General features: G+C 37.8%; 1 protein-coding gene across 2 annotated transcripts in view; it reads left to right on the top strand.

Annotated features, from left to right (window-relative positions):
* The first annotated feature begins 3443 nt into the window (after window positions 1–3443).
* The window catches only part of igdcc3 (immunoglobulin superfamily, DCC subclass, member 3), an 88083-nt gene continuing 65082 nt past the window's right edge, over window positions 3444–26444 (top strand). The window contains exons 1-2 of one of the 2 annotated variants that reach the window (XM_055203580.2): window positions 3444–3753; window positions 10581–10886. In XM_055203580.2, the coding sequence (XP_055059555.2) occupies window positions 3690–3753; window positions 10581–10886 (370 nt within the window). In that variant the 5' untranslated portion in view covers window positions 3444–3689. Of the gene's footprint in view, window positions 3754–3815; window positions 4094–10580; window positions 10887–26444 lie in introns of those variants that run through there. The other variant, XM_055203588.2, reaches the window with a different exon arrangement.

Genomic DNA, 26444 nt, shown 5'->3' with positions numbered 1-26444 from the left:
CACTCGCGCGTGACGCCTCTACCGTGGCTGGTGTAAATGCAGCATTAGTCATATCGGCCTAGAAAATCACAACTTTTAATTTTCTGTCAGTCTTAGTATATGATGTAACTACAGAAGAGTCAAGTTATAAATAGGAAAAATATTGGAACTGGTTGGTCATTTTTGAGCGTGATGCTAATGGTCTAATCAGATTCAATAGATTATGCTAAGATACCGTATTTTCTGGACTATAAGTCGCTCCGGAGTATAAGTCGCATCAGTCAAAAATGCATTTTGAAGAAGAAAAAAACATATATAAGTCGCACTGGACTATACGTCATGTTTATTTAGAAAATTATTTCACAAAATCCAAGCCGAAGACTAAACATTTAATATGGAAAAGCAAGTTATTCAACTAAACAATAGCACAGAACAGCTGCCTGAATAGGTGTCCGTATATGTTAAAATAACATAAACAGTTATTTACACGATAAACAATAGCATACAGAACATACCTGGGAGGCTGAATAGGATAAATCAACAAGACAAGCAAAATGAAGTTCAAAAAGGTCCCGAAGTCATTCCGCATCACTGTATCCATTGAATTACATAAATACAGGAGCAGCATAGAGCGGACTCTCACGGCTGTAGACGGTAATGGTTTCTCTTGGTTTATATGAAATAATTTTGACGTATAAGTCGCACCTGACTATAAGTTCCAGTACCTGCCAAACTATGAAAAAGTGCGACTTATAGTCTGGTAAACTTTTAATTTTTCACAACTTTTAATTTACATTTTACGATGTAACTACAGAAGAGTCAAGTTTTAAATAGGAATAAATACTATTTGGTTATTTTTGGGCACAATGCTTTTGGTCTAATCGGATTCGGTGAATTGTGCTTGGCTATGTTGGGAGTGGTGCCGGCAGATCCGGAGGTCGGCTGAATGGATTCCAAAACGGTAAATCACATCCGTTATTAAACGGTATCAAGTGTTTGACTCTATGGGAGCTGGAAAATGAGCCTATTTTTTTTTAAGTGCAGTGTCCCTTTAAATATGCATCTTTTCCCCAGAATCAACATATTCATTTACCTCATTTACTGCTTATTATTTTAATCACAGTCAACACTACACACAGTTACATGTTGAAAGGATTCAGTAATTTTGATCATAATTTGTAGAAAACCATAAAGATGACACAGTATGATCTCCTATTCTGATCCTGGCTGGTTAGTGGTGGTTTGGTGCTGGTGGACCGATAATGCCTACCGAAGCAGGTGGTGCTGGTCAACAAGCAGGGCTTTTTTAGTCAAGCCAGTTAACCAATGAAACCTTGCTGGTTTAGTTTAAGTCTGGTGGATATTCCAGCACACCAGAATACTAGAAAGAACCAGCATCCGAATAGAAACACATGCTGGTCTTTTCAGTAGTGTTTTACCTCATTTTCAATTCCTGCTTCAGGCTGGATTCATACTGCATTCAATATGCTATTATCAGAGCTGAGCAAAGCATTTGTGTTTATCTGGATAAGCCTGTGGGATATGTGTTGTGTTTACTAGAGATGGATAATATCAGACTGAGTTTTTATCAGGTAGGTTATAGGGCTCTCCTGTCAAGCCTTACTTCCTCATAACAGACACTCAATAATACAGGGCCATATCTCTACTGTGCATTGGATCGGTGCTTAATGCTCAGGTGTCTTTGTATGAAAACATTGTAGGCAAATGCCCGCTGGCTCTGATGGAAGGGAAGATGACACCTCACATGTGCTCCTGAAGGCTCCTGAAAGGGGAAAAGCAACTAACAGTTAAATTGGTGTGCAGATATTTTTTCTTTTTGTTTTAAAGAAACCATGTTGTCTTATGCTTGTTTTTTTTCTTTGGTGCTTTGTGGTGATCTTTCTTGTCTCGTGTGAGAGCCAACCAGCCGGTCAGTGTTTTTCAGATATTCTCAGCACACATACTTTGGACACATCAGTGTAACACCAGCAGCAGTACTGTATGAGCTTTGATGTTACTGTAGTAAATGTGAGAGACACCAGCCTAAATATATACAAAACACCAACTCAGCATAATCACAACACGTTTTTGTCTCTATATTTTTTTTAACCTTCTCATGACCTTCTTTGTAAAGTCAATTGTGTTAGAAAGTATTTGGTTTAAGACACGGGTAAAGAAACTGGTAAGAGCGTTTCATTAATCATTTACTGTCCATTCACATTTTGGGAGATATTGTATGTAAACCCAATTATAAACCGTACGTGGATCTGCAGATGTCAGTTCTTTCATTGTTACATAATTGGCCATTATGTGTCTTTCATAGACAGAATATTTAAGAAATGCTCACTTTACTCACTTATATTGGATCTAATCCTTTAAAATCGAAAAATTTCCCAAATAATTCATTAAGCGATGAAATAATTATTATATACATGAGTTGAGGATAGAGTCTGTTGGAGTCTGTCAGATGGATGAATGCAGTGGAAGATGATGATATAGTGTTTATTTTCTTCCTCAGTTGCTTTGTCTGTTTGTGAGGTTTGCAGCAACAAACTCTCTGCAAACTTTTACTATGTAAATAAACATCTTAATAAAAAAAAACACTGTCTCAGCCAGAGTGCTTGTCTCATCCTTTATATCAAAGTGTCTGCATATCTTCCAAATTATATTTTGAATTGTGCATACACTGACAATTTAAGATTTCCTTTTAAAGATGTAACATTTGTGATCATGTTATGATATGTTGTAACATATAATGCACTTAAAAAAGCAAGATAAGGTAAGTAAAATGCTCTCATGTAAACATCAGCTATAGAAAATAATACATTCAAATAATATACTACGTATACTTTCATTTGCGATTCATAACCACTGTCACACCTTATTCAATATTATTCTGAACAGATGTCACCAATAGATGTCACTCTTTCACCGGCGTTGCACTTTTTATCTAAAATGTTATTTTTATTTATTTGAAGCATTGTTTTTCTTTAATATCAGGACTGTAAATTAACCGACATAGCCTATATGTTATATTATTCTTGTTAATATTTTGTTGTTGATAATATTAAGATTCTTGCACCTCATACCATCTCTACCTTTCATTTCAGCTTCCAGTAAATGCATAAATTATATTTTCCTGTTTAACAGACTTTTAGACATTAACATTAGTTATAATTATTTATTTATCCAAGTTTCAAATTTATTTTTCCTATGCACTTGAAACTTGGATAAATACATACATTTTATATTTATTTGTCATGTCTAAACAAAGACTTTCAAACACGCACGTTTACTGTAGTAGAGTGTCCATTTTCTGAAATGCAAAAAACATATAGGCTATTACAGATTAAACATTATAATATATATATTTTTTGACTAAAGCAAACGGGATCGGTGCTCGCTCTCTGTTTAGAGATTGCTTCTTTTGTTCTTGAGAGAGAGAGAGAGAGAGAGAGAGAGAGAGAGAGAGAGAGCCGTGTGATGATCGCAGTAAGGTGGATGAGCGCGTGTGCTGGTCGCAAGGAGGATAGAGCGGGGCGCGTGATGCTGCTGACACATTCCTGAAAGATGTGCAAAATGGCGCAAGTGTGCTGGAGTGCAGAAAGCCAGAGACTGTAGTTTGGATAAATATAATCTGAACACTGCTTCCCTGTCTCTCTCGCGTTCACGTTCTTCTTTGCATCTCGACTGAATTTCAATGTGATTAAATGGCTACCCGACGGCGCCCCCAGGCTCCAGGCTTACTCGCAATACTCCTGTTCGCTTTTGTCGGTAAGTGTGCGATTTCCTCATGGTACCGGGTCAGTTACGGAGCTGGATCCCAGTGTTTCATTGACCGTGAACTTGGCACCGTTATTATTGTCGGTTGGCTTAGCGGTGTTTCTCTAGTTTGTGATTGCACTGTTTGTAGTGATTTAAGTGGGTGTGTTGCCTGTATGTAAGAATTGATTTTGTGGAAACAGCTTTACACGCTTTTGCTTACAAGATGTTACGATTTCATGCTGTTTTACAGACGTGTTTTAGTGTGAAGTTGACTTGTGCTAAGACATGGTTAACAATGCATGTTGGATGTGAAATATGACAATAAAATGCTATTTCACTGGAAACTAATGTAAGTGAACGTTGGTTTGGTTTATGAGGAAGATTGGGTGTCATTTTTGATATGTTGTTATTATAGTGGATTGTAATCTGCAGATTCAGTCAAGACTGAGGATGTCTTTAATCTTTGAAAAGTGTTTATACTTTATAAGAGAGGGAATTACCTGTGTAATAGTACAGGTAGGCTACTGAATGTGCCAGATTTTTTATCTCTAAAGATTTATGATGGACTGTACGACTTCAATGGCTATTTTTAAGATCTTCCTGAGAATTAACATAGGGACATACAACACTGAATAGGTATAACGTTAGTCTATAGGTCAATGCTTACATTCACAGTATGTAGTGTTTTTTTGCATTAAGCTGTTTGTTTTTAGTAGTAAGGGCTTAAATTGATAACTGTGAAAAGTCAAGTGTTTTGTTAAAAAAAATTAAAGTGTCTTAAGTGCAGTTCCTAGAATTATTTTCGAAACTAGAAGTGTCCACTGAAGCCAGCACTTCTTCTGTTATTCACCGACAGCAGGAGCTTCAATTGACTCTCCTGTTTCATGTATCCATTATAGTGAATACATGTGTGCACTGATCTAAAGTCTCCTTTTACCATAAAGGTTGCATGTAAATCTGTCCTTTTCTCTTAAATTTCCTTGCTTCCTTTGTTCTTTTGTGATTGTTAGTTTGTGTGTGAACGCATGACTTGTTGTCTTGGGGTAGAGGGCAGCAAATGCGTATGCGTACATATAAGAGCATATCATCTATGTAATCAGGATATTGCTTAGAATTCATAAAGCTCATTTCAGTTTGATCTTTATATGTTGACTACGTTCATGTTGAGGTCATGTGTTAGAATTATTGGCTTGTACTGAGTTTGACTTCATCAAAAAGATTCCCAACATCGTTAGGTGTTATTTCTGAGCTGTCAGTCAGGGCGGCACTTGCAAGAGGTTAAAAGATGTTGAGTTGGAAAAGCTACTTTGGGTGGGTGGTTGTGGAATACATTTCTCTTATCCACAAAGTTAATGAAGGTTTGAATACATTTTGGTGTAATGTTTTATCTTTTCAGGTCAGTAACTTTTGCAATGCTGCAGATATTTAGAGTATATAATAGACTATAAAACTGACCATTTGAATTGATCTTTCTTTCAGTTTACTGGTGTAAGCTGTGATTCTTTACCATAGTCCATCTTCAGCTTTATTTTGTGTGGTTCTTGAATAACTCCGAGGCTGTGAGATAATGCAGAACACAAATGAAAGTCCATTCCCAAAGAGAAAGCTGGAGAGAAGTGTGTTATTTTGCCCACATTCTCATGTAGCGGTGAAGGCCACACCATTGCAGCCACAGGCTGTGTGTGTATGTGAAGTTGAAATAGAAGGCTATACATGAATAATTTATATATTGTTGAATTCCTTTGAATAATCTGCAGAAATGGCCAGTGTAAATTCCTTCACTGTAGGAATCCTTTCACTGTGCCTTGATGGAGCAATAAGAGCTTTAATTGAAAAATTCTTTGCACATCAAACAGCTGTTCCAGCAATCTGCTCCGATTTCATAGTGATGGTGGTTTCAAGGTCAGTCTGCAAAGTGACACTTTGCCTTTTCCCTATTTGCTCTTTTACTACCAAAGATTTCTTTTTGTAAATCTCAATTAATGAAACCAGCTCATTTTTTTCTGACAGCATGTTTTAGTGCTTTGTCAAAAGTTGACTTGCAGTGGATGCCGAATCCTATCACATTAAAAGCCCAGGAGAACTGGATAACAAAATGCACAAATTAGTGGGAGGTGTCAAAATGTTCCACATTTTACAAACTGTCTAAAAGCAAAGTAGACTAAATCCAGGCGATAAACTGGTCCATATAAATTGTTGTTGATTGGTCAAATATTGTTGATTTAGTTGATTGATCAAATATTGTTGATTTAGTTGATTGGTCAAATATTGTTGATTTAGTTTTAGTCAAATATATTGTTGATTAGTCGAATATTGTTGATACATAGGGCTGGGCGATATGGCCAAGATTTCTATCAACGGTATGCTTCTAAATCCCGGCCGGTACGGTATAAATCTGATAATGGTATGAATGTTAAAATAAACTGCAAAAAGGCCCACAACAAATGTTTATACCTACAAACTTCTGAACAAATGAATTTTCCCTATGAAGCCTTCTCCTATAAAACAATATAATATTTAAAAAAAATAATAATGGTATAAATAAATTGATGTTCATCTTTAATTTACAACCAATCAGAGCAACGGATCAGACCAGCGGAGTGTGTGACGTATGTAAAGCGACACTTACTTGTTGTCAACAGAGCTCAACTGCATGCACGCTGGAAGAAGTAGTTTTAAAAATATTGTTATGGTTTGGTTAGCAGATGTTAGCTAACAGTCAATAGGAGCCTCCTAGTAATGAGCGGTCAAGCAATTTACTCACGTGAATGTATTTTCCCTAAAGTACACCAAAAAAAGCACTTGAACACAACATACTGGTAAATACCAGTTCATAAACAGAAATTATCATATTTCCATAGCACGTGAAGGCAGCATAAGCATGAGTTAGCGTATATCGGCACACTATGTTTACAACATTTGATTCAGATCACGGCTTTGTGAGTTATTTACGTTAGAGTCAGACTATCTTTTACCGTTTGTAATTTAGGTGTACTTCATCCACGACGATACCCATTAAGTTGACTTGAAGTTGTCCATCATCGTACAAAGGCCGCCTTGACGATTTGAATGGTCCGAACAGTTTTTATTCGAGCATAGTAGCGCCACAATGGAGAAACTCCAGTCCGAATTTCCCGTCCTCGAAGGTTGTGGGCGGGGCTAAGTTCACCACATTTTATTTTGTGTAAGTCAAACAATGTTGATTAGTCAAATATTGTTGATTTATTTGATCAGTCAAATATTGTTGATTTAGTTGATTCGTCAAATATTGTTGATTTATTTGATCAGTCAAATATTGTTGATTTAGTTGATTAGTCAAATATTGTTGATTTATTTGATCAGTCAAATCATGTTGATATATTTGATCAGTCAAATCTTTGTTGATTTATTTGATCAGTCAAATATTGTTGATTTATTTGATCAGTCAAATATTGTTGATTTAGTAGAATAGTCAAATATTGCTGATTTAGTTGATCAGTCAGGTATTGTTGATTTAGTAGAGTAGTCAAATATTGTTGATTTATTTGATCAGTCAGGTATTGTTGATTTATTTGATCAGTCAAATCTTGTTGATTTAGTAGATTAGTCAAATATTGTCGATTTAGTAGATTAGTCAAATATTGTTGATTTATTTGATCAGTCAAATATTGTTGATTTATTTAATCAGTCAAATCTTGTTGATTTAGTAGATTAGTCAAATATTGTTGATTTAGTAGATTAGTCAAATATTGTTGATTTATTTGATCAGTCAAATATTGTTGATTTATTTGATCAGTCAAATCTTGTTGATTTAGTAGATTAGTCAAATATTGTTGATTTATTTGATCAGTCAAATATTGTTGATTTATTTGATCAGTCAAATATTGTTGATTTAGTACATTAGTCAAATATTGTTGCTTTATTTGATCGTCAAATATTATTGATTTAGTAGATTAGTCAAATATTGTTGATTAGTGAAATATTGTTGATTTATTTGATCAGTCAAATATTGTTGATTTAGTAGATTAGTCAAAAATTCTTGATTTAGTTGATAAGTCAAATATTGTTGATTAGTGAAATATTGTTGATTTATTTGATCAGTCAAATATTGTTGATTTAGTTGATTTGTCAAATATTGTTGATTTATTTGATCAGTCAAATATTGTTGGTTTAGTTGATCAGTCAAATATTTTTTATTTAGTAGATTAGTCAAATCTTGTTGATTAAGTAGATTAGTCAAATATTGTTGATTTAGTTGATTAGTGAAATATTGTTGATATATTTGATCAGTCAAATATTGTTGATTTAGTTGATTAGTGAAATATTGTTGATATATTTGATCAGTCAAATATTGTTGATTTAGTTGATTCGTCAAATATTGTTGATTTATTTGATCAGTCAAATATTGTTGATTTAGTTGATTCGTCAAATATTGTTGATTTATTTGATCAGTCAAATATTGTTGATTTAGTTGATTCGTCAAATATTGTTGATTTATTTGATCAGTCAAATATTGTTGATTTAGTTGATTCGTCAAATATTGTTGATTTATTTGATCAGTCAAATATTGTTGATTTAGTTGATTCGTCAAATATTTTTGGTTTAGTTGATCAGTCAAATCTTGTTGATTAGTAAAATATTGTTGATTTAGTTGATTCATCAAATATTGTTGATTTAGTAGATTAGTCAAATATTGTTGATTTATTAGATTAGTCAAATGTTGTTGATCAGTCAAATATTGTTGATTTGGTAGATTAGTCAAAAATTGTTGATTAGTCAAGTATTGTTGATTTATTTGATAAGTCAAATATCATGACTGTAAAGAAAGAGTCGAGATAAGAAGGTATAGCTAGGCAAGCTGTTTCAAAGAGCTTATTACATTCAGTACCCACCTGTGCTTTACATAGTCAAGATGGATGGACCGTTCCACTGGATGATATGTTTACTTCATGCCAAATCAGGATAAACAAATATTTAGAGTGACAGACAAATGATTTTTAAAGTGGAATTATGCATCACTCAAGGAAATGGCAACTTTTGTATGTGCATAGTCTGTGTGTGTTTATATTCAGTATTTTAATTCAGTTTGTGACTGGTGTGATATTTCACCAAACTCAAGGTCAGAAAGGACTGACTGGTTGGCATTTAACGCAGAGCTGGTGTTTTGATTACGTTATAATCACATTTATATGATCCGGGGCAGAATACAGATCATGTTGCTTTAGTTGACATTGGGATTGTGCAGAGGGGAAATGAATGTTGAAATATATATTAAATTGTAACACTTGTGGGAATCATTCGGTTTTGAAAAAGCACATGATTCAATATCTCCTTAATTTATAACCAAGCACTGTGTGGTACAGAAAAATACTATTTAACATTTAAAGCTTAGGTCAGAGTTTAACCTTTTATTAATAATAAATAAAATAGGACATTAGTCCAGATATCCTTTTGGGGGCAGTTTTCCAGACAGGGTTTAGATCAATTCAGGACAAGGCCTTAGTTATATTAGAACATTTAATTCGTTTTTACAAAGATAATAACTTACAAAAAACATAACTGGTGTGCATCTTGAGACAAAACTGTGGCACTGATATATGTTAAGATACGTCAGTGCAAGATGTTTTTTAAGGCAGATCAAACATGCATTTTAGTCTGGGAATTGGCTCAATTTTAGTCATTGTCGTACAAAGCTATAGCTCAATTTTAGTCTTTGTCACACAAAGCTATGGTGTTGGAATATTAAATTGATGGGAAATGGCCTGAAATGTGTGCATGGCATCAAGATAATATCACAGTGTATCCTAAAGCCTTTTCGTTGGAGTTGCCTCTATTGAAGCTCAGCTGTATGTAATATCTCATAGTAAAAAAAATCAAATACAGTTCAGACCATTTTAAAATAAAAATAAACCCCTTAAGTAATTTTCAATAAAACATGTAATTGCACACATAGAAGAGAGCATGTTGAGCTGCTCAGGGGATGCATATGAAATGCTGAGAATGATTTCCTGTTGTTGCTGTAGTCGAGAGCAGTCAAAGAAGACAACACATTTCAGTTAACAAAAGAGAAAGACATGGGTGAAATATCTGGACCCCTTTCATGGCATAATGAGAAGCAGTATTTCTGTCTTTCTCTTCTCCCTCTTCATTTATTTGTCATGTGATGTGCAGGGATGTGCAAGTCAATTCATTCCAGGGTTGTACCTGGGGTGGGGGTTGTGGATAGTTTGGGGCTGGAATTTGAGCGATGATGCTAGAGTTGGTCTGTAGCTGGCCCTTTTGTGCCCCTCACACCAACCCCCCCGAAATCCTGCCTAACTTTAGATGGATTCCTGAGCCGCAGGCAGAGGCTGCTACTGCTTAGCCCATCGGTGACTGAAATCCGATACCTCAAGCACTGAAGCACAGGAGAGTCCACTAAGCTCCCCCTTTATCACACTAAAGTCTGGGCAGCATGCTTGCCTCCCAGTTTATTGTCCCTATCTCATGAGGTATAAGTGTCGGTGATACATGTATGCTGGAGGACATTCTTATGAAAAGGGATCATTTAGTTAGATGTATTAGTGGAGGCGTGTGCGTACTGTACCTGTATGTCTCTATATATGAGGAAAATGATCAGTAGTATTTGAACACACTTTGCTAGGGGAGTACTAGAGTTCAGCTGAACATAGTAGCTGTTTTAACCTATAAAGGGTTGAATAGTGTTTATTATGTCATTTATCTCATAGTAATAATGAATAGTAATATTCCAAAAACTGGTCCACTCTAATCTGGTCTTTCTTTCTGTACCATTTCACATAAAGAGCCTTTAAATGCTTAGACACATTAATGCAATATGTGTGTATGTGTTCCTACAGGTATGATATCCGGGGCTGAGCTGTCATTTACCCTTGAACCCAGTGACATCATTGCCGTACAGGAACAACCTCTGATGCTACACTGTCAGGTGGAGGGAATTCCACCAATCACCACGCAGTGGAGGCGCAACGGAGCGCCGGTTTTGGAGGACCAAAACTATGTCATGTTTGCTAATGGCTCGCTTCTGATTGGTCACTTCCAGAAGACCAAGTTTGACGGCTCTTCTGATGAGGGAGATTATGAGTGCATGGCCCAGAATTTCTTTGGACTGGTTTTGAGCCGCAAAGCCAGAGTGCAGGCTGCAAGTAAGTGCCATAAAAGTGCTGTTTATGTGTGTACCTTTAAATGCAAATGACCTGGTTTCTGTGAAAATTGACCGAATTCTTGTCTATACAGTCAATGGGGCGGTTTTCCCGACAGTGTTTAGATTAATCCAGGATTAGGTCGTAGTTATGGTACTTTTCCATTGCATAGTACCCACGGTTTGGTTTGGGTCAGCTTATTTTGTAAGCTTTTTCACTGTGTGCAGTACGTAGTTCCCTATACTTTTTTTGTACTCCCTCAGTCGGGGTTCCAAGCGACCCGAGTTGATGCCAAAAAGTGATGCGAAAACACTGTAGATCACTGATTGGTCTGAGTGAATCGTCACTACCAGCGTCATTTCTATAAGATTAGCTTTACCTTAGTGCTAGCTTGCGCTGTCTCGGGCAAACATGTTGTCATCTGTGCTCTGCTATAACGCTTTTACGCCCGCGGCCGGCGCATGTTTTCAATTGTTTTCAATGGAAGCTCAGCGTTTTTCAAATAAGCCAGCAGCTAGCGGTTTTCTTCCGCGCCGAAAACCGGCACCCGGCGGTTTCTCCGCGCTCAGCGCTGAGCGTCGAGAGTTGAGAAATGTTCAACTTTGGAAGAAAAGCTCCGCTCGTCAATGTCAGTTCTCACGCGGCGTCCAATCACAGTGGAGGTGGGGCGGGACAAGTATCACAGCAACCAACCGTCTCACAGCTGACGTATCAGAGCTACCAAAGCGCTTAGCTGAAGAGAGCTGGCACTCAGCTGAAAAACAGCTGGCGTTCGGCGTCCTCAAGGCGTTTTCAGCCGCGTTTAAAAGTTTTGGTGTGTCCAGCCCCATAGCGATGGAAAAACATCAACAGGTTGAGAATCAGGAACACCATAAGGGGCTAATCACACCAACCGCGCTTTAAACGCTTGGAAACGCAAGGCACGACGCACTGCCTTTTTTAAGAAAAGAGCAGTGCGACGTGGCTTTTTATATTGCTAAGCAACCACCGAGTCAGCTGTCTTGTCAATCAAATATTGAAGCGTGAGCGCTCTTTTGCTGTTAACTGTCATATTAGCAGAAACTTTAAAAAGAGGGCGCTTGCTCTGACCTTGTTTGAGGGTGAGAGGTGCACAAACACGCAGGAGAGAGTGAGCGAGTTTCTTCAAAGCAACTGTAAACTTCCCTCACCACAACGTAAGGCCCGCCTCCCCCCTCATTCGATTGGACAATAGAAAGACGCGAATGACGTCGGACGCTTCTCCACTCTCAGCGCTCCTTCAAAAGTGTGTGCAGCGGCTGGCGGCAAAAACCGCAAGGCGTGCATAAACAGCGCGCAAACGCTCCCTGCCCATAGAATATCATTCAAAAAGGTGCTTGCAACTGCCATAAACGCTTTTGGTGTGATTGGCCCCTACAGTTTTTTTCCAGACTTGCAGTTTGTGGTGTCACATTCGCGACGCTCACATTCACATATATCCTCAAATGCAACTTCAATGAGACTCAGCGGGGAACGTCGACTGACACCACGGGTGTTTGTACAGAAACTGTCATGTGAGACAGAGGTAGTGATAAACACAATGTGCAAACATCTATTTGTGGTGGTCAATTTTAATTTTGTGGTGGACTGAAAAATAAATAAATGGATGGGAATGTACAACGGTGCTCTCACTTGTATGATGTCACAGCGGTAGGCAGCGCAAATATAACGACACGCCTACAATCCCTCCCACTGCAAAGTGTTACTAAACTCGATGGAAAAGCTAACCAAGCCAAAGTGAGGTGAGCTGACCCAACCTGAGTCACCTGACCCAAACCATGGGGTACTATGCAATGGAAAAGCACCATTATATTAGGACATTTACGTACTTTTTTACAAACATACCTTGCCAAACATTACTTTAAAGGTGTACATCTTGAGACAAAACAATGGCAGTGATAGATTTTAAGGACAACTCAAACAAGCATTGGACTAGACTTATGCCTTGTCTGGGAAGCCACCCCTATATCTTTAGCTGCATTAGTGCAATTAAGAAAAGCTTTTGGGTTAATTAACCAGTCAGTCATTGGCTGTGAGCAGGGCATTATTTGTGTGACATCACATTAACAAGAGAATCAAAGCAGCATTCATATTCTTCCGACACTAAATAGTCAACTGGATTTATTTACTGAGTTCATACTTTCAAGTTTTATCCTCAGCATCTGTTCTACAGTATATATATCTTGGGCTTGCTCTCTATTTGCTCCAGCAGATATTGGTGCAGTTAGATTATCACAAGAAGCTTAAGTGAGTTTGATAGAAACCACTGCCAGCTCATTGAAAGGGTGTGCTGGGGTTTTCCACAGTGCGTACAGTGTTACAGCGCTGCATGGTGTTGAATCGGGCTACATTAACTTTGGACGAACTGAACATGAGGGACACAGGGGGCTGGGACAGGCCATTTGATATATGGACAATGGGCCTCTTCTTTCTCTGAAGATAAATTGGCTTGTAGGATCCAGTCTGCCTTTTGTGCGCTGCTGCGGCGCTCCCGGTCGTGCATGTGTTGTGATTTATACTGCTTAAATCTCTGGCTCTTGTATTGAACTTAACTATTAAACCCTGCCATGCTGTGCTCTTTTTAGCACAGCTTTTGTCGATGTCACAATAATCTGGAGTGCTGTTGTTTGCCCGCTTGCTGGTCGCAGGGACCAGGGCTACGTTCGCTTTTCTTGTCGTCCGTACCCACTGCGGCCCTGTATGAATCGGGCCTTGTTCCCATCCGGTGCTGAAAAGTTATTACTGTTTTGTGCACATGATTGGATTTTCATAAACTCAGCGTGTGTTTACGCCAACTATAGATGACTTATTATCATTTGTCCGCTCCCATGTCGTCTAAAATGCGTTTGATCCTTTGATACAGATGCTCGCTAAATAAAAAGGGCATCAGAAGAAAGAAAACAGAAGAGCCATATGGAGGGTTCTTTATGTTCTCTTTAGCGTTTAGCAGGAGGCGGTTGTGTTGCCGCGGTTGTATATTGCAGCCGAGGGGAGAACGGTGTTGGTCATTAAATGCATGTCAGGCGAGTGTTAATTTGAAGGCACACTGCAGTGTTAATGCGAATGTGTGTTTCTGTGATGATGTGAGAAATTCAGGCTGGAAATATCCTCTCTCTCTCTCTTTCTCATGCTGTTATTACATGGTGCTTCAGAAGAAATGAGCACTCAAGTCCTTTCCCATCAACTTCACACGATCAGGACTCATACCTTCACTTTACAGACATCAGATTGACCGGCGTGAGAGCTGAAAATGGATTTGTCAAGTGAGGCAGGTCACTACTATATTAAAATATAAATAAAGAGTTTTGTCTCCAGCTTTTGCACATGCAAAATCAATTGTGCGCATGGCATAGAAGAAGATTAGTTTAATAGAGGTCTGTTAATCTATAATGCAGTGATGAGAAACCATCTTTTATTGAATGCATGATACCTTTGCAATTGATTGTTCCTCTGTTGAGTAAACAGTAGCTGCGAACACAGGAATCCATCTCTTCCCGTGGTCTTGTCACACACACACTCGGGCAGGCCATGCTGCGCCATATCTGAACACAGCAGTGCATTTGTTGGCTTTGCAATAAGGTGTGTGTGATGCGTTGAAGATCGTTGACTTGACACACACACACCCCGAGCGAAGTGAGACTGCCGCGCTGTGTGTAGGCAGCGCACCGCTGTGTTGTGGTACATACTTTGGCTCCACTCCCAGTAGGCCACTGGTTACCGTACGGCCTCTGAAGTTACACCGCCTCTGCCACACTGCGGGGAACAGTCGCCTCGGCTCGCTGGACAGGAGAAACCTTTAAACCCTCGCTCTCAGGGGCGCTGATTGGTAAAGGTCAGCGCATAGTTACTTTTTAGCACCTTTTCGATTTCTCATCAAGGTAGAATGGAATAGACAGCGTGCTTTCTGCATAAATTGCAGGCGAACAATGGCTGGAAGATAGCGTGGGATGCAAATCTAATGGCATATGAGCTCTATTGTGATGCAGAATGATTGACAAGTGGAACTCGGTGGACAAAAACTATGAAAAGCACCCAGATAAAAGCATATTATTATCAGACTAAAAATGTTGACTGCAAATGATGGAGTGCATTGGATATTGGTACACCATCAGGCACTTCCTCTGTACATTGCTTTCTGTGTGCACTTTGTAAGATTATTAACACTGTGTTAACTTTGAATTGCTATTATGATGTGAACATAACTACATGAAAGTGTAAGAAAAGGGTTGGCTTACTGGAAATGAATGACCTTTTAAATTAAGGCAGCTGATATAAAGTAAGATTAGATGTTGGCTGATCTCTCAGAATGGTTCGCTTTGTGTTTGGATAAATGTGTTTATTAGGAAGATTACATCATTTTGAAATGCTTAAGAGATGCTTATTTACCTAGAATTTGTGCGGATCTGAGCCAGCGTGTGCTTTTTATAAATTGTAGTTTACATACAGAAAACTGTTGCTTTTGTTTTGTGTGATACTGCATCCACTCTAAAAGGCTTTTCAGATAGCCAGCGATGCGTTAAAGCAATGCAAATCTCTAATGTGCCGAGCTTTCACATCAAGGACGAAACGACTGTTCCCCTTCACCCCTGTAAGATATATTTATAAACTGATATAAACACTGTATTATTTTTATACATATAAACATGAGATTTTTTCAGATTTATATCATATTTTATTTATGAAATGGACTGAGTTTTATGGCTGCAGTATTCTTGACACTTTGAAGGCATAATAACAAGTTACGTACAGATATTACTAATCATCCACATTTATTTACTTAAAAGAGCTCTGGTTATGCTGTTATAAAGTATTTAAGCAAATCATATATGTTTACTTGTGTGAAACATAACAAGTATTTTGTATACTGAATGCAGGGTTCCCACAGGTCCTTGAATTCCTAAAAGTTTGTGAATCTGGGCGAAAAAATTCAAGACCCTGGGAAGTTTTTGAAAATATACATACAAAGATACAGGTCATGAAAAGTGCTTGAATTTATTTTATGCAAGACATTTTTTTTTTGTTGAAAAAAATCCATATTATTCCCTGTGTAGTGTAGGATAATATAATAAAAAATCTAGACTTTTTAAGCACACGTGCTAAACTGTTCGCTTTAAATGCTTATATCTTCTGTATGCGAATGTTGATTCATACCAAAATGCTTTTTTGCATAGTTGTGTTTGACACATGAAAATGTCTCGGTTTACGTAAACTGTTGTTTACTGAGAAGGGAACGAGATGCTGCGTCTCCCTTGCCATACTTCCTGCATCCCTGTAACGCCATCATTGTCAATATTTCAGATAGCGATATACTTCCGGCTCCCACATCACCCTGTCTTTGTGGTTAAGCCTCACCATTGGTTGAATTTGATATACACATTCAGACGCACTTACCCCTGAAGGCGTCCCCAAAGTGTCACCGCAGTGATGCAATGCGAGTTCCCTTGAAAGTGAACTGTGAAACTGTATCTTAAAAGGTAACACGGTGTAACCTTGCTCTCACTTGAAATGTATCCCCACATTTTGTCCTTGAATTTAAGGGTATTGGACCTGGAAAGTCCTTGAAAGGTCTTTGAATTTGAAGTTAACTAAAGTGTGGGAACCCTGTGGATGTCTACTTTATTTGAGTTAAAAACCACAGTGTTGCATTTAATGACATATATAATTAAAAAAAAAACATATCTACCATATAAGTGCACAAAAGATAAAAATGTTAGTACTGATCAATATTTATAAATAAATATTGACCAGTATGATGTACAGCACCCCAAATAATGGCAATTCTCTTTAAGATATAAATCAAGAATGAAATACAAATAATAAAGATGAGACATATATGTTAAAAACAAGAACATTATATTAGTTATATAGTATTTGTAAATATGCTTAGCGCTGTTTCTGTCTTCTTCTGTTTAATGCAGTCAGTTTTCTGTGTTTAAGCTCCTCCCAACCGTGGGCCCAGGCACTTGTTTTGAAGTCCAAATCTAATTGGATGGGGCGTTTTCGTGACACAATGTAGTAAAAATATGACACTGGTAAAAAAATCCACACTTTCTCGCCGTGCGACTCATTGCACACATTATGAATGGTTTCATAGGGATCTTTTAGCGCATCTCACAATCACATTGCTTCATCGCGCCCTGTCTGCTTTAAAGGGACAATAAGTAGGATTTACCCCCATCTACTGGTGAAATTGTATTTTGCATTCAAACGAACAGTGCTCTCTAGCGCCTCGCTTTTCCAAAGGCGTGTTGCAACTACGATAGCCGTTATGTAATCACTGATCGTATTGTCCGTTTCAGCTGGTTCACGTGTTCTGAATGAATACGTGTTGTGGAAACGCGTTGGTAGGCTAGTGCTTTTTGTCCCTCTCTGCTATTATAATTTATCAATATGGCGGAGTGACATGGAAGCCCTCCTTGGACTTACCCGTTCAATGTAAGTAAAGAGAAGAAATTGTAATCTTACAAAGAAAAGTCAGATCACTGGGAGAGGTCATTTGATACTAACGAGGACATATTTATAAATAAAGACATTGATTTTAATATATAAAAAACATAAAACCCTACTTACTGTCCCTTTAAGTGTCAAATGATCTGGCTAGCGCAACATAAACAAAAAGTATAGAATGCATTTATTTTAATCACCAGTCTCTTAGTAAATGAGTGTACAGTATAAACAACATAACAACACCCCATTGTTTTGTTATATATATTATTAGACCCCATTAGCACTGTGGACTCTTAGCATAGTCTCCAATAATGACCTTGGCTCACACTTCCTGTTTGTCAGCTTGTTTGAACAAATGACCTCAGGTCTGAGGTTTGTATTGATCATAGCTGCAGCATCCTGGCTAATCTGAAGGTTACCTGGTGACTTTTTGTTCCCTACGCAAAGGCTTGAGGATAAGCTCTGTTATAATGAAGCATGCAAATGCACGATCTTGTGCTCTAGACACAGTTTATGTCTCCACACAATTTCCTCTTAACATGTGAGCCGACAGATAGTAAAAGGATATTACAGCTGCTTGTGTGTGCGGGTCTGTGTGCACTCGGTTCAGATGAACAGATGTGTGCCTACAGTATCAAGGTATCAGTGTTCAAGGTACCTCGACAAGACTCCTTTAGTATCTTACAGAAGACAGAAGGAGAGGAGTGTCCCTCGGCTGTCTGCAGAACAGTCTGTCCCACACTTCGCTGTGTTCTGTTGTTTGAACGCAGCCGAAATCTTCTCATTTCAACATCAGTACATGTAGGCAGCTAGCAGACTGCCTTCAGGCCTTCAGCTACAATCAATAAGACTATAATAGTTCCTACAGATCTTTTACTGAAGATGTACTTAATACATAAGTTCTGTACAGACAGCCTTGAGCTTTATATTATCACATATAGCATAATCCATAGTATTTGAAAAGCATAAATTGGCGCTTTTTGTTCTTTTATTTATTTCTGTTTCTCAGTCTCTGTGCTTTTAACGATATTTAAACATCTTTAAAACATATAGATGTGCCATGTTTATAGCTATGTTGTGAAATTGTCTGCTACAGCTCAGCAGTGACTTCTGATAAGAAAAAGTATTTATTTGTCTACTTTCTTTTTAAACACTAAATGGAGTTTGCATGTTCTCCTGTGTCATTGTTTTGACAGTTTTTATCCCACAGTCCAGAAACATGTAGGTTAGGTGAATTGGAGATGCCAAATTGCCCTTCTCCCAACTTATGTGTATGTACATCATCTTGTGTATACTGTAGATTAACTGATAATCGCTGTAATATAGCCGTAGATGCTGGAGTGAGATTAAGGAATAAATAACTAAATAAACAAACACTGACTAGAACAATACACAAGATAGGTCAAACTCTACGTAAATTTTAATTTCCTAAGTAGGGGTGCGCGGGGCACAGACTAACGCGGGGTTAATTGTAACACGGACCGTTTACATTGTTGCACAGGGTTGAGCGATGTGTTTTTCTGGTATTGTTTTCACGCTGCCAAAAGTTTGATCTCCCGCAAATTTATGGAAAGGTATAATGTTTTTCCATAGAGTTATTGATGAATGGCATATAAGTAAATTTTTTCATTATATGTTTTTTTTTCGGTCTCTGAGTGGGGTGTGTAAGATACCAAAACCGATGTTATGTCGTCTTAGTGTCTTGCTGACTAAAACATTGCATCATTTTGAAATATGTCTGCAGCTCTTAGCAACTTTTTGGTAGGCTTGAAAATATTTTCATCCAGCGGGGTTAGTTGTAACGCTGTGTTACAACTAACCCCTCAGCAATAAAGATTTGAAAATCGCTAGCGTTAACGTAATTGTTGCCGTTGTTTTAAATAGGTTAAACACGGATGATTGCTGGCTGCCAACAAAATAAATGTGCCTGTCTTATCAAAAATGGTGTCAAAATGTATTTTTGTTCATATCTTTAATATTGATTGAATAAGGTCACGTCAAAGATTAAAATCATAATGAAATTAATGGCTAAAATCAGAATTTGATTTTCATTATCTCAGAATTTGCTTTTGAGAATGGTTCACATATAAAACTGTTTTTTTTTTGGTCATAATTGTGCTGCTTTTTCTCACATATTTAGACATTTGTATCCATTTATAAATGAATATGGTTAGATGATGGATGAATAGTGAAGATACATATTATACCTATTATCTATTATAGAGAGATATATAAACAATATCCACTTCAAGTATATAGACAAAATAGTATTGAAAGTTGTAACGTTTGCACTTCTGTCATGTTTGGTGTAATTGTCCAAGAATGGTAAGTACTAGAAACAAACTTCAAATGTCATTTGTAGCAGAGATTTGTGTGTTGCTTGTGTAAAAATATAATTAATCAAACTCTTTATATTTCATTTTTTTTACGATTGAGCTAAAACCAAAAAGCGTTAGGTTGTGCCCAGTTCTCCCCTATGCTGTAAATGTTCATCTGATTTATAATGGAAATTATAAAACGGCTAGTTCCAATCCTTGATTCTGATTGGTCAACAGGTGTGCTTTATTCACAATAAAACACTGCTATGACCGCTTTACCCAACGGTTCTATTTAATATCACTGCGCCCTTAGCAACACCCTTAGCAACACATAAACATATAATAAGACAAAGTCTGAGAACAGTTTGTTGTTTTTATTTGAGCTTTCATGTTGTTGTTCGCAGTCAGGGACTATTTTTTCTAGCGGAAGGAATGCTTTTGTTGTTTTAACTTCATGAAAGTTGCACTAATTTTTTTTTTACTTCAATATTGTGTGGTAACCGTTTTATAAAAGCAATAAGGTACTCGAGGCAAGCGCTGCACCGCGAATAAGCAACGGCCGAAGGGGCTGCAGGCACTCCGCTTCGCGTCGTGCCTAACAACGCCCCTCAGCCGTTACTTATTCACGATACAGCACAGCCTCTCGTACCTTATTGCTTACATAAAACACTAAAATTTTACAAATGAAACACAACTGATAACACTTGTCACATTAGGTTAGAACTGTAATAGCAAGAAATATTGGTTATTCAATTGTACTGGAACATGCCCATGATAAAAAAAAACTTGTTCATAATGAAAAATGCCAGGAGAGACTAGCAGGAAGCCTTGTCACACATTTGTTATAAGCTGGGTTTCCATCGAAACTTGAAGCAAATCTTTTCAAAATTCTCAAAAAAAGAAAAAACAAACAAATGTGAATTAGGTGCATTTCCATCAAGTTGTTCAAGCAAATGACGGTGGTATTGGTAACCTAGTCACCAACAGTAGATAAATCAAGGCATGCTTAGTTAGAGACAGGACTGCATTTAGTTACGACTGGGCAATTTATAAATTTACTAGCAGTGTGTCTTGTAATTGCCAAACTGAATGCTGTGCACAGAAAAAGAAATGCTGAATTTTTGAATCAGGCACTAGCAGCAAGGGCAATGCAATGACGTCAAGCCCCATATAATTATGGTAAAGACAACATCAGCTGATACAGCTAGACGATCAGTCACATGGGTTAAATGTTCGCTACGTCAGAATTTATTCAGCAAATGCGTTTCCATCTACAATTATTTGCATTTACTTTACTTCACGCAAGTCAAAAACCACCTCAAGTGAGCATAAAAACCTGTATGTGAATAAAAGAGCACCAATGGTCCAATTCACGATTTAATATTTCCTTTGGTGTGTAAGTGTTATCATAATTCCAGCTTGGACTCACAACCTGTAAATTAACTCCTGTTAGCATTGCATTGTGTACAAATCTTTTAAACATAGTAAGGAGCGTCATATTTCCAGCTGACGTCAGAGGTATTCAGAGCAATCACAACGCACAGATTAGCTGGCCAATCAGGGACACAGAGCTTTTCAAATGAGTTTCAGGAAGAGAGTAAAATCTGGAGCTACAAAAATGTATGGAATATGGAAAATAATTATTTTTTATTTTTATTTTAAAAACAAATAATTGATTTTTAACCATAAACCATGCAAACCCATTGTATTACCTTATTTTCAGGACTATAAGTCGCTCCGGAGTATAAGCCGCATCATTCATTAAGACTAAATAACATATATAAGTTGCAATGGACTATACGTCGCATTTATTTAGAAATTATTTCACAAAATCCAAGACATTTTATTTGGAAAAGCAAGTTATTCAACTAAACAATAGCACACAGAACAGCAGGCTGAATAGATGTCTGTACGTTAAAGTAATATTATCAGTTATTTAAACGATAAACCATAGCATACAGAACTTACCTGGTTCACAGACTCGTCATTCCACGTCACTGAATCCATTGAATTACATAAATACTGGAGCAGCATATAGCGGACTCTTGCGGCTGTAGACAGTAATGATGTCTCTTGCCTCAAAAATGTCAAAATTAATTCATACTGCCTTACAAGGCGCACCTGACTATAAAATGCAGCACCAGCCAAGTTATGAAAAAAACGAGGCTTATAGTCCGAAAAATATGGTATACCAAATGCACAAAATAACGTTTTTTAGCAATAAAATAGATGCCCTTTAAGGGATTTTTATTCGAAATTTGGTGTTTCCATCACTTATGTGATACTTCAAAATGCGCATAAAATCAGCGTGATGGAAACCATTGTTGACAATAGTAAATTATAATTGATGCCAGGCAGAGAGAGTAAATGCAAAAACATGCACGGCTAAACTCCAGTTCCACAGTCTATTCAAATAGGTGGTGATAGTATATTAACCTCTCCTCTTTCAATGACACGTTTACAGTAGGAATGAGATAAATGTACCTGCTGCTTTGCTTTGTAACACTGCAGGCAGGCTGTTTGTGTAGCCAGTGCATTGAGTCTTCAATTATAAAGAAAGATGTGTAATGGCCAACCACCAGTCGGGCCGCTTTAGCATACAAGAGGCTTTCCACCCATTACTGCACTCTTTCATCCTTTTAGACAGGGCCAGTCTTGCACAGGCTGCTCGAGGAGGCCTTTCTCCCACAAAGTGAGGTGACATAGATCTACTCCTTAGTCCTCCAAATGATCAAACGCCTTTTTTCTGCCCTTGTGTTTTTTGTGTCTTTTCCGGTTTTGTGCACATTTGGGAGACACTGGCTCAATTTGCACTCTCAAGTAATTTCGGCCATTCTGTTTCCCACTGGCATGAAGACCGAACACTAGCGTTGCCCAAAAAAGGGTGTGATTAGCAAGGTTCTTTACAGCCCCTCTTGAATAAAGACCCTTTCTGCCCCCAAAACGGCCACTTTCTCCATAAATTACACTTCCCTTTTCTCGTGGACCGTTTCAGTGAGCGCGCAGTCGGGCGCTGAGCTCCCGTCGCCACTCTCAATCACACGGCCCTTTCAGGAAACGCTTATTTTTGCAAATGTTTCGTCTTTGATGGCTTTGCTGCTTCTTTAGTCCCATCTCCTCCTCCTCCTTTTCTTGGTCTCTCCACTTCTTTTTTCCTCTTTCGCTTGTGGATCCTCATTAGTTGGGTCTCAGGAAGCTTTTCATAGTTTGAATGAATCGCGAAAGTGGTACAGTGGATCGAGCCGCATGGTTTTTCCTGCTTCCTGCCCCCCTCTTGAGCCTGTCACCAAGCAACTCATCATAAAAGACCCTGCCTGATACCAAACAGCCCCTCAGAGATCAATCGCAATAGATGTGCTTTTGTCCTTTTTTTCAAAAGAGTTTAAACTTTGTTAAGTATTAATTTATTTTTTCTTACCGTCTCATTCAACTTTCTTGGGTTGTAATTGACCCTGTTGGTTCTGGAGAGGATCTGCTGAATCAAGATGGAGAGGCTTTACAGAAATGAGAAACTTGGCCAGGTAGAAATTAAGAAGAAACAGCAGACAGATAGTTAAGTGTGTTTGGCACTAGCTTTTACAATTCAGCATACTCTTATTATTTTAACATGGGCACGACTGCTGCAGACAGAAATTGCAATGCGAGCGTGGTAGGCAGAGTGAATGAGAAATGATGCTCCAATAAAAATGCTTCTCTGTAATGCCAGCCATCGTGTTTCAACAACAAATCCTGGGTGTCGAATGTGAGCTGTTTTGTTGGTAAAACCGGAGGGGAGGATATGTTGACACATAACCATCAAAGCAAAGGCAGTTACAGGGTTGTCGTGCTGGGCGAGGGATGGGGGAGGGGGTCCTCGCTTTCTATCTCTTTGCGTTTCCCTCCTTCCTCTATCTCCACCTCCACTGGCTTTCCTCTCTATCGCTCAACAGTCCGTGTCCTGTCTTTCTCCTTTGTCCTGTAGCCAAGCTCCTCCCACCGTCCCCTCAATCCCACAAGCCCCCTCACTCCCCCTGCCTGTTCAGAAGCCCGGCCGTACCCCACTGACACAGAGCTCAATGACACATGCTTTCAGGTCAGTACCGCCTCACAATAGGCTATGAAGGAGACGGAAGAAAAAGAAAAGGTGCCGAAATAGTAGAGAGAACTAATTAAGAGAGAAGGAAAGATGGTTGATAATTTATAATGCCAGGTGTACAAAAGACACTGAAACGTATTGCTCGATACAGATGGCAAATCAGTCAGTGTTTTAAAATCTATTAAGACTGCTGGTACCTGGAAGATTGTGTACATTTATGTGAGAGAAACAGGAGATTGAAAAAGGATGTAACAGCTAAAATTAGAGTCCATATTGAATCGGATCTGTCCGGCGACCCTGTAGCATCTGCCATAATGACTTAGTCTGTAATTCACCAGAGATGAGCCATCAAGAAATTCAGCACCTCTCAATTCTCTCAGGAGATGGAGAGTGTTTTTAACAGTTGTCTGTATGCATCAATCTAAAAAAATGACAAACAAGAAGAGATCCTGGAAATAGACCATCATTTTGCCATTGTGTAATGGATGTAGACTTGAGTCTCAAGGGTACTTCAGTGTTTTTCTCGCTTAAGGTTTTGATCGTTTTCTCTCAGTTTTATCCTCTTACAATCTTAGATATGACAGAAATGATCTGGGAAATGCAGTAGTTGTGCTTGCTTGACAATATCTGATTTCAAATTTCACAGACCACACAAAGACACAGATGGTAAATGTATGTGTGTTCACAAAAAAAAAGGTCACATTTAACACACGGTTTGCCGTACACAAAGTAATGATAGCGTACATTAATAGTAACAATTTTGTGATTCCTTACAATTCATAGAAAAACATTCAGATCATAATTTTTATGAGGGATATTCAATAAGTCAACAAGTGTGACCCTATGTGTGAAAATTAGGGATGCACCGATACCACTTTTTTGGAATACGAGTACTTGCATTTCAGTACTTACCGATACTGAGTACTTAATAAAAAAACATGATTTAAATTTACATGTAACAGCTTTGGTCATATAATTTAACAAAAAAACAATGGAATAGTTTGGAATTAAGAACATGTATTTAAAATGAAAAGCATGTTGTATGCAACATATTACAGAATAAATAATTATTAAAAAATGTAAACAGTGACAGTGCAACGCAAGTATTTTTTTCAGTTTGTTGTAAACTCTGCCTCTTTGGACAACACAAGAAGCATTAACCCCTTACACGCCGCTCAAACATAGACATTTCTCAGACCGTGGTATCGATCTCTGGTATCGGGGGACTTTTAACAAGTACGAGTACTTTGGAAAATGTGGCATCGAGGCCGATACCAGTATCGGTATCGGTGCATCCCTAGTGAAAATATGAGGAACATCAAACTTCTGGGTCAGTGACAAAAACGGTTTGGCAAGATAAGAAACGTAAAAATCTTTTTAAAAAACATGCATCAAGTTTAATTATTTCAAGGCACATAGTGTATAAAATATCATTTTATTAGTTATTTCTAAATGTAAATTTTAATGCGTTTTTGTAATATTTGTCCTGACATATGTTGAAAAAATAATCTTTGACAAATGATGTAAAGTATGAATAAAAGCATATTACACTAAACTAGATAATTATATTTTATTCCACATTTTTATGAATATATTTATATTTTCATAAAAAAATACTAGTTACACCAATTGACACAGGCTGGTTACACCACATTGACATTTTTGCAATTTCCCCCAAAAAATTCTTTCCAAATTAAATAAAACCAGAAATTTTAGACTTGGTCCTCAAAAAAGAGAATGTATGCAAGTAATCTGCAAATTTATTTTTAACTTTATTTAATTGAACCGTACAGACACGAAATAATGAACGTCACGTCATTGACCCTTCTAACATTGATTTCATTTAAATTTCAATCTTTGACACTACCTTACTTTACTTAATATTAAATATATCAATGTTTTTCTCAAAATGTTCTTTACATTATGCAGGATGGTTTTTACAAGCAGGGTCACACATTTGTGTACTATTGTAAGTCAAGCATACAAACTTCTGGAAGCCTTCCAGAAAGGTCAACAAACGAAGGTAAAAGGAAATGAGACCTGTTTTTGATTCCTCTGCTCCACACACATTTACCTGTTAGCATCATAATCCAGCCCTTGCTCTTATAAAGTAGTTTTTTTTTGGCACAGCTTGAATGAACCGAGGAGCGAGTGAATATATGGCTCACAGCCAGAAAGGGAAACGGGTACATCTGAAATTCACACACTCTTAAAACTGGCAGAGGGGAGACCAGAACCAGCTGTCACAAATATAAGTAGCCTTCTCTCCGGCAGATCCTTCAAATGTATCAATCATCTCTCTTTTTGTGTATCTCTCTCTCTGTTTATTTCTTTTCTGTTTAATTCTTTTTTTATGACTCAGTTCTGAAGTCTCTTGCTCTCACTATCTCTCTTTCTCTCTCTCTCTCGCTTGCTCGCTCTCCCTTTTAACAAGTCTGTCATTTAGTGGTGAGGTGGATAACGTGCTGATGATTAATGGCAGCAGGAAAGAAAAACACATGTCATTCACACTCCAAATTTTAGACGTACACTCATTTTTGCTCATCATTTTGCGCTAAAATTTGCTTGGAGAAATTCATTTAGTCAGAGGCCTGTCAGGATGCTGTACCAACCAAGTCAATTTTATAATGCAGGAAATAAATGTCTTGGCCAGTGCACTTTGTCTTGGCTTTAATTTGATCTCAGACTTAACTCATTTGGCCT

This window comes from Misgurnus anguillicaudatus, chromosome 21 (assembly GCF_027580225.2).
Source record: "Misgurnus anguillicaudatus chromosome 21, ASM2758022v2, whole genome shotgun sequence".
Lineage (NCBI taxonomy): Eukaryota > Metazoa > Chordata > Actinopteri > Cypriniformes > Cobitidae > Misgurnus > Misgurnus anguillicaudatus.
Note: the sequence above shows the minus strand (reverse complement) of the source record. Positions and strands in the feature narration are given on the sequence as shown.